Below are 13,525 nucleotides of genomic sequence, written 5' to 3'. Positions count from 1 at the left end.
TTCCAACGTCAGAGTTCATATTAGGCTAGGTTACAAGGAAAAATGATCTGAAATTTACCTCTACCAGGCACCTAATTTCACTTTATACTGGAAAATCTTTCATGTAAAAAAGCTCTCATTGGTGCCTCCAAGAGATTCATAAAGACACAACTTGTATTTCTTCGTGTCTCGGAACTTGAAAGCACTGTACAAAACTGTAAGTACAGAAGCACTCAAGTACAAAGACAGTTCAATAGCTGGACTTTTTATTGAAATAAATTCATTTCAGTATATTCAGCAATGTACTGAACAAGACCTACATTAAATCCACGAGCTGTAATGACAGCTAACACAGTGTCCTCTGTGTTGCTGCTGGAAATTGAATGCTTGGGATCACTAGATACAGCAGTTTGTCCTCCCATTTCTCTAGATGTTTTTCAGGCATGTGAAACTTATCTTCACTTGCTTTTCAAAGTCTAGAAAACTCCCATTATCCTGGTGGGAAGGTATTAATAATTCCCTTGACCAAGTTGTCCCACACAGACTGGCCTTAGCCTACCTTTCTGCTAGCAAACAATGCAATGTCAGACACCATCCACTGGCACTTGAGCTCATTAATGGTCCCTACTGTGTTTTTGATTTGGGCCAGTTCACTATCTCCCAAATAATTCTGGGCAAGAACAAAGGCGTTAATTAAGGTGAGTTAATATTTCTACTTAGGAGTTTGAATATAAGCATCCTTTTTTTAGAGGGGAGCTTTATAATTTAGATGTGAGTTTTTCCATTCCAGCTGGAACTGATGCCTGAAGACAAGCCAAGACCCTGTCTATTTCACTGGTGTGGATGTAACTCTGTGGTTCTGTAGGATGGCACAGTTGCAGTAGTACAAGACTTTTCAGATGCTGCACTGGTACTCGTGTAGAAATCTTTGTTAATAAAACAAGTTCTCGTGAGTTCAGTTTCATTTTGGCATCCTGTTTTCCACCAACAGAGGAAGTGTCAAGTTCCTTCTATTGATTTTCATACCTTACTGTCCAGTATCTTTCTTGATTGTTAATAATAGCACACTAGAGTACCAAATATGGGATTTTTAGGGAAAAGTCTGATAGCTAGCTTTTCTCCAATTTCAGTTCACTGATTGCCAGCAGCACTCACCACATATGTGAAAATTCCTGGCCGAGCTAAGTGTGTTTCACAGCCCTAGTGTGATTGGGAATGGTTTGGAACTTCTGGAAGCATGCCTCTGCAGCATACCCTGTGCCAGTCTGCTTTGAGAGCAGAGCTGTATTTGAAAGGTTTGGCCTTCTGAGAAAGGGAGTGTGCAGACCCAATTATGTAGTACAAGGATCATCCTGGAAAAAACAGCCTTTTTCAGGTGCATGAAGTCTAGAGAGGTGATCCATGTGAATTTTAGGCTTTTTCTCCCTTGTTCCCCCAAAGGAACTGAAGTTAGATCATCTGTCCATTAAGAACAGTGGCTTGTAAACTTTCATTATCTTGCACCCTCTTTCACCTGCCCAAGAAGGCAGTAATTATCTTCTATTACTTCTGACATAAATATGAGTGAAATTCATGCCATTTATGACAGATGATCTTTCAGGTTTTGTTTTTTCCCCTCTGCAAATTCATTCCAGGTTTCTTCCCCAGGCTGAAACTGTGTAAGTTTCATTTAAACCATCATATTTACTCACCTGTTTCCTTATTAAGGCTAATAGGACCAGGCTGATAGAATCATTCTAGACCTTGAAAGAACCTTTGTCCTTGCTTAGGGACCAAACAAGCCTTATCAAATATTTTCCAAGACAGCTTGAACTGCTTAACAGTAAACACCAAAGGAGACATCTATCTTGAAACTAAGGATGCTGGAGAGGGGACCATCACAAGGCGGAAGTGTGAGACTGGATGTGTCCTTCATTCACCAAAACAGTTTTCATCCTGGCATTTGCAAAAAAAGCTGTTGTTTTCCTTGCACCTTTTTGAACTACAGAGCTACCAATGAAGCATCTGGGTGTTTGTGTGATTGGCAGAGAAATGTAGCACAGCAGCTTTTCCAAAATCTAATTCCAAGTACTAGTTATTTTTTTTGTCAAGTCACCAGAGGGTTAGATAAAGACATGTAGAGTGCCACTGGCAAGTAGAAATAAAGGTTATTTTATCAGTAACTGGAGATCATGGAGAGGTACAGTTCCCAAGCCCATCCAGTTCTTTTAGTCCTTCCCCTCTCCATCTGTGTGAAGGTGTAATAATAACCTGTCAGCTCTTTGGAGCTTGGAGGAACCGAGGTTGTAGTTATACAGTCTGTGTATGTAGGAGATTAGAAAAGGAGTGGGAATAGTTCATGGCCTGTAGACACTTGTAAGTTTAAAAATCCCAAGTCTAGATTGGTATTTTTAAATCATCAAAGACGATCTGATCAAAGATAATTTCCAAGCCTAGGGCTACATGGTAGAAATGTGTAAATAACTGAAAGTGAGCTGGGCTTGAAGAAGTGTCAGGAGAAGTTATAGAAATAGCACATATGTATACATAGTGATTGCAACTTAAAATTGTTGAATTGTAAATAATAATCTTGACAATTGTAAATTATACTTGCTATCCAAAATGATGAGTTGCATTAGTTCATTTCCCTGTTTATGATGCCTTTTTTTAGTGGCAGTCAGGCCCACGACCTCAGACAGATGATGAACACTTCAGTCTAAACACTGACTCTTTCTGTCAACTCATCAGATGAGTCTGACACTTTTAGTATTGAGTAGAAACACTAAAGATAATTATTTTCTTTCCCAAAGTTAAAAGGGAAAAAAAGCAAAACAAACCACTAAGCAAATAGGAGGAATAATGCCTTTCTCCATGTTTAAAGCAGCAAAGCATCCTGTGGTTTATGACTAGACTATAAAGTCCATCATGCATGGATCAGCCTTCTATCTACATTTGTAAGACAAAATGTCCTAGAGTTAGGTTTTGAAGTGTTATGGTAAATACAAATACATATGTGACATGCTAGGTTCTTAAGTGAATCTCCATGCTAGTCAGGTTCTAACTACAGTAATATTTTTTGATACATAGTTTGAAATACTCCTTTTAGTCACATTTTAATGATAATTTGCAATCAGTTTGGGCTGCTTGTGTTATTGGTATGTTGTCAGTTATTAGTAGAACTCTTCTCATCACTCTTAGGTGTTACTCAGCTGAATGTCATTTACTTATCAAAGGCAGTAGAAGCATTGATATGCTCAAATGGGTCAGATTTTCAAGTATTAGGAAAACTATTGCTGTATGGGCTCACAGATTTAGTTGGGCCATTTAAAATTGTGTGAATTAATCAAGCATGTTTATATTAAATAGTACTTGAGAGCAAAATCAAATATTCATTGGAAATACCTCCAAATCTAGTGCGATTTTGTTTTTAACCTAGGATCCTGACCCCAAGAGAATGGACCAGAAAAATGGAGTTAAACCTACTGCTCCCCTTGACATTGTTAAGGGCGAGTTCAGCGAAGTCATCTGTGATAAGTGTATTGTCAGGATTTCACCCTGTTTAAGGAATGGGTAATAGCCTGCTTCTTCCTAAAGGAAAACTTTCTATTTCATCATATATTCAAGTTATGTTTATCTGTTTCTTTTGCATATATTGTCAGGTGCAAAAAATTTATAAATTTATATAAAATATGTATTGTATATGTTACTGTATTCGTAGGTATTTTCTAAAGTACAAATATTATTTTCAAAGGCAGAAATCAGTAACAGTTGAGTAAAATTCTGAAGGTAGATTTTATAGTATCTGAAATGTCAGAATCAAGACATCCTGCCCTTTCCAGTGACATAAACTTGTTTTAAATCTTAAATTGGTGTAAATTGGTCTAAAAGAGGAGTACTGTGCTCTTTGAGAACAGATGATAGGCAGGATAGAAATTTTTAAAAATAAATGAAAGCAGTTTTAGTGTCTTGGATAAACCAACACCTTTTAAACTCTTTCTTTCTTTTTCATTAAAATTACTTCAAAAGGGATGACTTATTCCTCAGCGCTGACACCCAAGTAACTTTAGTAAAGAAAAGAGATGCCTTCTCAAAGCAGATGAACAAGAGGGAATTGTTAGCGTACAAACCTTCAGCATAAAGCTCCTCATGAGTGCAGGTAGCCTTTAGGTTTTCTATAGGCAGCTGTTCCTGTTGGTGGCACAGTTCTCTTCCCTGCGCAGGTAATTGTATGCAGAACTGACACCTATTGCACTGCCTGTCTCCCTGGCAACAGCAGAAATAGTGAATAGTGGTAAAGGAGAGGGACTGCCCATTTACTAAAGGCAGCAAATAGTGGAGTGATGGGGAAGTGAATGGAAGGAAAGAGTAGAATGAGCAAAAAAGGGGAAATGGCAGCATACAAAACAAAACAAAAGCAGAAAAATATGACCTTAGCTGCTGGAGGGGAAAAAAATATGAAAGAAACAGGAAAGCAAATGAAAGGGGGGAAAATGTAGGCAATCAGGTGAAAATAGAGGAAATTGTACCAAGAACAGAGTTCAGGGCTGCACAGGAAACAAGGAACAGCAGAAGATTGTTGTGTGGAACATAGGAGAAAAATTAAAATCATAAATAGATAAATATTGAAACAGAAAAACATAGTAGACTACAAACAATTTTGTCAAAGAATTGGTGACAACGTAGGCTGGAGAATATCCCAGAAAAGAAAGTGGGGACTAGGTGCCTAGGAATTTGCACTGGCATGGGCTGCTCAAGCTGGTAGGTTGCTGAAGCAGAACTACATTTAAGTTTGTATCATCGTCCCTCGACATCAATGCTTGCACAGGTTCAGTGGCTTCCTCCCAATCCCCATCCCTGCTTTTGCTTCATGAATTGCATCCATATGCATCACAAAAAAGGGAAAAGGTTAAAAGGCAAAGCAAGGCACTATAATGTAAGGTTATTTAAACACAAACATGAATGAAGAAGGATATATGCCATGTAATGGTGACCCTGACTCTGTATGTCCTGAAATAGTAAGAGATGAAGATTTTTGGGAAGTTTGCAAAGAAATGCAGTTGAAAAAAGCCTTTCAGCAGTTCTTGTAAGAATCAAGAGGCAGCACAACACACATCCTCTGCCCTGTGCAAAGATAACTGACTTGTAAAGCATCTTTGATCTGAAAAAACAGGAGAAGCAGAAAAAGTAGAGATGAGAATGTATGTGTTCTCATCCAAGCAGTCTACATTTCACTTGCATCCATGAGGCCCACTCTTCCCGTAGAAGACATGACCCCGAAAATGAGAAACTCATTAGAGTGGTTGTCAGATGGAATTGCAGAGGGGTGATATGCAAAGAGACCACACAGACTGGAACTGTAACCAAAAAACACATTGAAAGTCTTCCCTGAAAGATGCAACATTTCATAGGTAAATAACTACGCAAAATGGCAGAATGGACTTGGCTGCACTGGCTCTGTTGAGGCCTGGGTTTCACCAGCAGATGTTTTCTATGTATTTATTGGGTTTTGTATATATAAGCTATTGCTGCTGTGCACAGCACTTTTCAGAAGAGATTAGTCCACACAGTGACTCAATTGCATCAATAACAAGTATAATGTTCCTGGTAACAGATCTGCACCCAGGATAGTCACCTGTGGTGGTAACATTGAGATTACACTGCACTTCGAAGTAAAAACAACTGGCCATGTCTGAAACAATGTGAAGTGTAAGGCTGTGAATCACAGAGCTTGTATATAAAAACCTGTATATTTATTGAATATTTCTTCAAATTAAATTACTTTCTTACATGGCTTACTTGAAGAAAACAGCTTTATACGCCTTGAAAATCTGTAACTTTCTGGTGTGTGATGTAGTTTGGCTAATTAATCCTTGCAATACCTATCACATAAGTACCCAATGCATAATATTCAGTTATTAGGGTACAGGAAAATGGCAATAAGTGGAATATTTATAACTCTTAACAAATTCTCAATCCTTTTGGAGGGGAGTGATTCCACATACCAATGTTTGTGCACAAAATATATTGGTGAAGGATATTTCTGATTGCAGACAAGAGGATATAAAAGAAAAAGTTGAGTGCAAAAATTACTATCAGTGTCTAGGCCTGCACAATGTCCAAAATGGTTTTAAATCTTTATGTAACTTGCTATTCAGTTTCTTTAATGGAAGTATCTAGGTGCATGTATAGCATGTAAAAGCATTTGATAATTCAAGCACAATTGCCTTAATCATGATACAGAAAATTGTGAAAATAATATATAAAGGGGTAACAGAGAATGAGCATGTTGTATATTTCTGAATTAATGTTTGCAAAATAGGGCTGTGAGAAATAGGAATGTTGACTTTTCACACAGAACAAAGATAGATATAATTCAGATTTAACCTTCACTGATGTCAAATCATTCCACAGATGATCTCCAAGTGGAGGAGGAGAAATGGTAGAAACAGAAATTTTACTGTTTTTCCAAAAAGAGCCAAAAGTAGTATAACTTCTTTGCCAATAAATGGTATGCATTATGTTATCTTTTTATGTACCTTACTAGCATTGCCATACGGAAAGAAGAAGCTAATGAGATAGGAAAAATTTCATTCTTACTAAGGAATCTTGAAACTGTATTTATACAAAAATTAATGAGAAAATAGGGTCATAAAGAATTTCTTCCTAATTTTCAACTTGAAGCATGGGGTTCAAGAGAGCTCAGAAATTTCCTTATTTGAAACCTGTGCTGCACAGCTGATAAAACATGTCAATATGCTGATGTTACTTTACTATGTTAATGATAATATTGTCCTCGTGCTGTGCACAAACATGAAAATTGTCTGAATTAATAAAAAAAATTATGGGGTGTTTATTACAACACTCATTTAAAAAAAGATGGATTTTGTTACTGCATATAAAGACTTTTAAATGTATTAGCTGAGTATTACAGTTTTATTTAGCAAGTCTGCGTAGTACAATTGTTTAAACGTTCTTTTCAGAAAAAATTAAAGGAGTGAAGGTCTTTTTCTTTCACTGAAATTTAGCAGTCCTGTTAAGCATGTACTGGCTTATTTTCTAGGCTCACTTTTTTTCCAGCTGTGAGTGGGAAACTTCAGGAAATCATTCCTAAAAAGCACCTTGAGGTGACTAAATTGCCACTTCTTTATATCAAGATGGACAAATTGAAAATCTGCCAACCACAGTCACCAGTGCAAGTCCTGCTGGACTCCCACCCAAACAGATGACACGTTTTGCCTCCTCTGTGATGCAGATATGGGGGATTGATAGTTTCAAAGGTAGGAAGTTCTAGACCAACCTTGTAGATGCTGAAAGCAAGTGGCATTCCTCCCTCTTTCCTTTGTCCCCCCATCAGGATAAGAAATACTGTCATAGGAAGCACTGAAATAATTTTAGAGGCTTTTCTTTAAATTGCAATGGCACAAGTGTCCCCAGTCAGCAGCAAATAGGAAACAACTGTGCAGTACCTGGCCTGCTTTGAGAGGGTCTCTTAGAAGTCTGCAAGAACATGGCCATGTCCCTTTTTATCAAGAGGAGTGGTACTAGCAGAGCTTTTCATGTCTTGTGTTGCATTCTGGTAACACTGCCCTTTCAGAAGGTTTTGTTTGCACACAATGAAAATGAAACAACAGTGCTAGCAAATGGCAAACCCTAACTTAAAAATAGTACTGAGGCAACTCTCATTAGTGGCCTTTTTGTCCTCATTGCATAATACAGAACAGTCTGGGATGGGGTTATGTACTGCTAACCAAATAATTTATTTTCTGATATTACAGTGGGTGTGTTGCTCATGTTCTGTTAATGGCATTGCCGTTTTACAGATGGGTACACTCAGGACCAGAAAGGTTAAAATCTGAGCGTTAGCAGCAGCTAGGGTTGAAGGGGTGGTTTAAGTGTCAATACTTGGCAGTCACAGCTGAGAGGAAGGGCAGGGGGTTACTAGTCTGGTACTCAAGATGCCTAGCTGGCATTCCTTCACATGGCACAAACTCTCTGTATGATTTCAGATAAAGGTTCTGCATCTCAGATCCTCATATGGAAAATTGGAACAATAGTATTTATTTTAATTCAAATTCTGTAGTTAAAAGCTGTAAGATTAGGAATGGCTGGGTCCATTAAAGAGTTGAGTAGCTATGAATTCTATGACACTAAACTCTTGTTAGAAGCTAGATTCATTTTCATCATTCTTGTAGAACATAATCATCTTCAAGTAGAAGTCAGTAAATATTTTTGTAGAAACAACCCTTCCTACTTTTTATAAAGCTTTATAAAAGTATTTACATTTAGGATATATGCCAAGTACTTGATGTTTATAAAAAAAATCAATGTATTTTTGCTAGTGTGGATTAGTACTTTAATGATTGGATCTTTAACAGAAATGATGGTCAAAATAAGCTGTGTATCCTGTAATGTATTATAACTGTTTTATGATGTTGTTAACAGCCCTATGACTGAAAATCTTCCAATTTGAGAACTCCAACTTAAAACTTCCGTATCTTTTAAATACAGAAATCTTATCAGGTGCTAACTGATCAATCTTTGCCCACCGCTTACGACTGACATTGCTTTTGTGGCCTTTTACTGCCAAGCTTTTGTTTGCATTTTGGGGCATTACAATCATACTCCCTTCCTAAGATTCTGATTTGTATTCACTGAGTCTCTACAGCGCCTTAAGATATTTTGCCTATTCAGAGGCAGTTTGAGCTTAGATGTGCTTTGCTGTGAAGTGGCACAACTACATCATGACTTTGTTCTCTGCTTCAGGGCTTGAACCTCCAGTACAGCTCCAGTGCAGCTCCAGTGCAGACAGAAAGGAGAGTTACAGCCCAAAATGTGCCAGCAAGATTCAACAGGGCTCATGTGTCAATCAAAATTAGGTTCAATTCACAGTCAACAGTTTCTGTGTTGTTCATTTCCTTTGTTTCTTGGTGGACAGGATTGTTTCAGGATTCTTAAGTCTTTCTATTTTTATTTTGCCAATTAAAAAGTCTGTCTGTGATATGTGCAGATTCCCATTTAAAGTTAGTGAGAAAAATTCCTTAGAATTAGCAGAGGAACCCAAAATTGCAAAATCTCCAGGATTCCGAGAGCTTTGTTACATACAGTATTTGTTACCAAATACTACCTGCCTTTGTTAAACAATTCAAATGGCTTCTTCAGTTAACTTGTTCTAAATGCTTCTAAAATGCTTCTGTGTTTCTAATAACTGGGTCACTTTGGCACAAAAGAAACAGCAGCTTCAGTATTCAATGAAAATTTAAAAGCTGACTGTTGGCTAGATTTCATGTTTCCTATTTGGGCCTTGAATTTTTACATTTTCTCCAAGTTCCTCTATTTGAGACTTGGTACTAACAGAAAGGAAAGCTGGCGAGTCCTTTTCTGGTTTGCATCATTGTGGCTTAACTTTTCCTTGGTTCCACAAAATACATAAGTGAATGTGGTTGAGTAGGATTAATATAGTATGGGCATTTTTATTCTGGGAATTAAAATTCATCCTTCAATAGTTCTCATCATCAGTGAGTGTCCTCTTTTTCTGCTTCCTCCAGTGGTCTTTCTAATAGAACAATTACTTGTAAGGCAAGTGATTAGAAAAAAAAAAGCAGGTTGCAGGTGGCAAATTTTTTCAAGGTTAATAGCCCATTTGTAATGGAATATAGTGACCTTAAGGAAATATAAGGATTTGTAAATAAAAAAAATACAGGGAATTTGCACTTCATTGCTCAGCTCTATTGACCCTGAAATGCAACCACCGCATAGGAACTAGCAGAAAGCTGGTGATAATAAATAATACCCCATGCTGGTGACAACACCATAAATGTTCATTATAATAAACAAATACTGAGAATGGAGAAACATACAATTTAAATATGGTCTGGGACAACACAGTACAAATTACAGCAGTGTGATATTAAAAAAAAATATTTGGGTTTTGACATAAGTACCAAATATTCTATCTGCTTAGGTTTGCTTTTTGTGTTAACATAAGAGTTAAAAGGTCTGTCAAATGGAGTCTCCTCTTTCTGTGAGATTGTCTGTGGAAGTCAAGAGTTATAAGTTAAGCAGTTCAAGATTTTCATTTTTAAAAACTGGCCTAAAAGCAGAATAACTTCCTGATGAAGGGGTTTGGTTTTGCATAATTTTTTTGAAGGTTTGTCACCACACAGATGCTCAGCAAATAAATGTGTTGTTTCGCGGTATTTTATGTCTAAAATCTAAACATAGATTTATATAATATATGTCAATCCTCATTTCTGTGTTTTCTTTTCATTCTGCAGTTTATTGTGGAGTGTCATGGGAATACACTTCTTCCCCAGTTTTTGGGCATGTACCGGCTTACTGTTGATGGAGTTGAAGTATATATGGTTGTTACAAGAAATGTGTTCAGCCATCGTTTATCTGTTTATAGAAAATATGATTTAAAGGTGAGAAATAACTGCTGATTAAATAACTGACAAAGTAGCTGAAAATCTTTACTATAAATGTTAGATTATGCTGATGCTTGAATATTGCTCAGAATTTTAATTAATTTAAAATTGTGTTATGCAAGAGCCAGCATAACTGATTTAATTCTACACCTAGGTTTATCAAAACTAAAGGATGGTTTCATAGACATTATACAAATTTATTTGTTTTGTGCATTTTTAAGGACAGCAGTTTAGCCCAATAGGTTTGCTAAATGTTGCTAGTGGTTAAAGGTAAAACCTTCACACTAGTACAATGATAATTCTGCTTCTTATAGGTTTTTATCAACATTATGGAAAGCCACAGTTGATTCTACAGAGGGCTTTTATAAAACAACTAAATAGCATCATTTAAGCCAATAAATGCTACTAACAAAGTACATCACTATTGCAAAAGCTTAATAATTTATGTTATTTTTTAAAAATAATTCAAGTGAAAAGGAGAAGAGTCTTTAAAAAACCAAAACATCTGCTTTTATCATAAGATCTGTTTTAGTTTTGTTTCAGAAGCTTTATCTGCTCATTGTAATTTTGACAGTAGTTAATATACAGTGCTTACAACAAATACCCAAAATGTAGTCTTAGTCTTTCTACCTAAGGGATTGTATTTTAATTTCCTTGGTAAAGTATCCCCTTAGAAACCTACTTCTTTCTAATACATTTCATTTCTATGTGCTGAAGTTGCTGATGCACCACTAAGTGCATCTGCAAGCTTGGTTTAAGATGTTCATTTATCATTCTATATTAAGAGATTTATAATGATATGTAGTGCACCATCCTTTTCTACTGTCAAGTCTCCTTAGCAATTGCTTGGATAGTTGACTGAACTTGATTTATAAGAACTGATTTCCAGATTGTCAACAATTTACTTTCTGATATTTAGTATTATTGGCAGCAGTTGTTACCAGAGAAAGTTGTTTCTTTTAATTTGAGAGAACTGTGATTTAGATCATCACAACGCCCAGATGCATTAAAAAGGGCATGAAAGCACAACAGAAAGAAACAGTAATTATATACAGTATGTTCTTAACATTGGTGTCAACAGCTCTTGCTGTTATTTACCTCTGTGAATGCTTCTGTACTCTATTCAGTTTGTCCAGCTGGACAGCATTGCTTTAACTTCTCATGCAATTCTAATTTAACATCAATATCATATTCCTCAAGACAAACTCCTTCACTGAACAGATTTATAATGACACTGCATATATTATAAATTACTTTTTCTTGATATTCTTTGCTATGGCATCTGCAGTTGTAGATTCAGAGTCCTTTTTTGTACAGGAATATTTTTGACACCAGCTTAGAACTCGCTTTGTAGCGCAAGTCTCTACCTCTGTAGATATGAGAAAAAAAGACCACAGATCAGCATAGGATTTCAAAGGTATTTTCTTGGCCATGGATGCATTTTGTTATGATGATTTCAATGTCATTTTGTTGCCAAGTGTCAAATTTTACATCCTCCTTAATTTTTACTATTGTGACTCTTTTTTTCCTTTTCCTTCAGTTTGGTTTTCAGTTGATCTTTTTTCTGGCCTAATAGTCTGTTGGAGCACAGAAGACAATATAAAAAGTGTCTCCTGAGTAAACTAAAACGTTAGGCTTTTACCAGGCTTTATTATCAGTGGAGAATAATTCAATGAACTCCCTGCTTGCTGGGCCATACATAATAACCAAGGGATACTGTCCCATACATCTTTTCTCTTCATCCCTTCTGAGTTTTCTAAGTTTCTTTCTGTAAACAGAGTAAAACATGCTATAAAAGGATGTGGTTGGGTATCCTCACATTCTTTAAACTAGTAGGACTCCACTCCAGCACTTCTTTACACAATGCACGCCTAAAAAACAGTAGAGCTAATTTAGCAATCTTTCAGTGTCCAGTTACCATATTTGTAGTTACTATTTCTTGCAGTGCTATTATGTGATAAACAAATGCTGGGTATTTAAAGATGTGGTCCTGCTCCAAGAAATTTGTAAGGAAACATATACAGTCCTTTTTTTGTCAGCTCCAGGTTATTCAGAAAGCACCATATTGCCTACTAATTTTAATCTATAAAATAAATATTAAAAAAATCCAAAATGTCTTTGGCAAGCACTGTAAGTCTTGTGAATCCACAGTTGGTCTCTTCTTTTTACTACATGTTGCTGTGAGATGCATTGTTCTTGTTTGTACTTTATGATCTTTTAAATACTTTTTGTGTTTATATTGTGTGACATCCTTTTCAAATGTGTATTACAAATGTCCGAACAGTTATACAGAATAGGCTGTTCCATATCCATGCACCTAAATTGGCACAAAAAGATGAGAAGTCTGCCAAGCAAACTGAACTTCCAGCATGATACATTCAAAATGAGGATGAGAGATGAGGAAAAGCTCCAGGAATTAGGAGGACAATAGATGTAGAGCATTTGAGGATTTAATCCATCTTTCTTCTCTCATGATGCATCTTCTTCACATGATTGCAGCAGTTCAGCAGTCCTGGTCATTCTACCTACTGTATCACCTTTCTTTAAAACATTTCTCAAGTTCAAAAGGATACAGTTCATCCACTTTTTGACCTGTTATCATAACATTTTCAAATTAGTTTCTGACATATGCACATTTTTAGATCCATTTTTTCTGTTTCAGGGCTCTACTGTGGCTCGAGAAGCCAGTGACAAAGAAAAGGTATGGTGCATTTCTGTTTCTTTTTCAATTAATTAACCTGATAGCTAGACTCAGAACAAACATAACCAGTGCTGTTCTGTCCCTTTCCTTTTTTTCTGCCATATTCTTCCCTCTTGAGTTCTACCTTAGCCCTCCTTTATCTTTCCTCTATTTCCTGCAGACCTTTGAATATTGGTTTGCAAAGGTGTTGAAATTTCAGAGGTAAGTGAGCCAATCCTCTACCTCCTCCTTTTCCTTTTCTCTTCTCTTAGTTTCTTCAGGGCCTGCCCTGTGCTAGGAAAACATCAGAACTTTGTTCCCTTCTCTCCTGCTTCATCTTCTTTCTCTTCCTCTGTTAATATTGAGATTTATGAATACTCTATGTCAGTTAATGGAATTATGTGATGGGACACCACTTCTAAACTGAATGCGAGGATGAACCACACCTTGTATTATGAGAACC

General features: G+C 36.5%; 1 protein-coding gene across 2 annotated transcripts in view; it reads left to right on the top strand.

Moving 5' to 3' along the window:
* The window catches only part of PIP4K2A (phosphatidylinositol-5-phosphate 4-kinase type 2 alpha), a 106,687-nt gene that overhangs the window by 75,090 nt on the left and 18,072 nt on the right, over positions 1-13,525 (top strand). Inside the window, exons 5-6 of one of the 2 annotated variants that reach the window (XM_042043444.1) lie at positions 10,233-10,379; positions 13,045-13,083. The exons of the other annotated variant lie outside the window; for it this stretch is intronic. Of the exons in view, the coding sequence (XP_041899378.1) occupies positions 10,233-10,379; positions 13,045-13,083 (186 nt within the window). The remainder of the gene's footprint in view (positions 1-10,232; positions 10,380-13,044; positions 13,084-13,525) is intronic. 2 annotated transcript variants of the gene reach the window in all.

This window comes from Corvus kubaryi, unplaced genomic scaffold (genome assembly GCF_017639235.1).
Source record: "Corvus kubaryi isolate FWS band 111438036 unplaced genomic scaffold, C.kubaryi_AGA036_p1.0 37398, whole genome shotgun sequence".
In the NCBI taxonomy this organism is placed as follows: Eukaryota; Metazoa; Chordata; class Aves; order Passeriformes; family Corvidae; genus Corvus; species Corvus kubaryi.
Note: the sequence above shows the minus strand (reverse complement) of the source record. Positions and strands in the feature narration are given on the sequence as shown.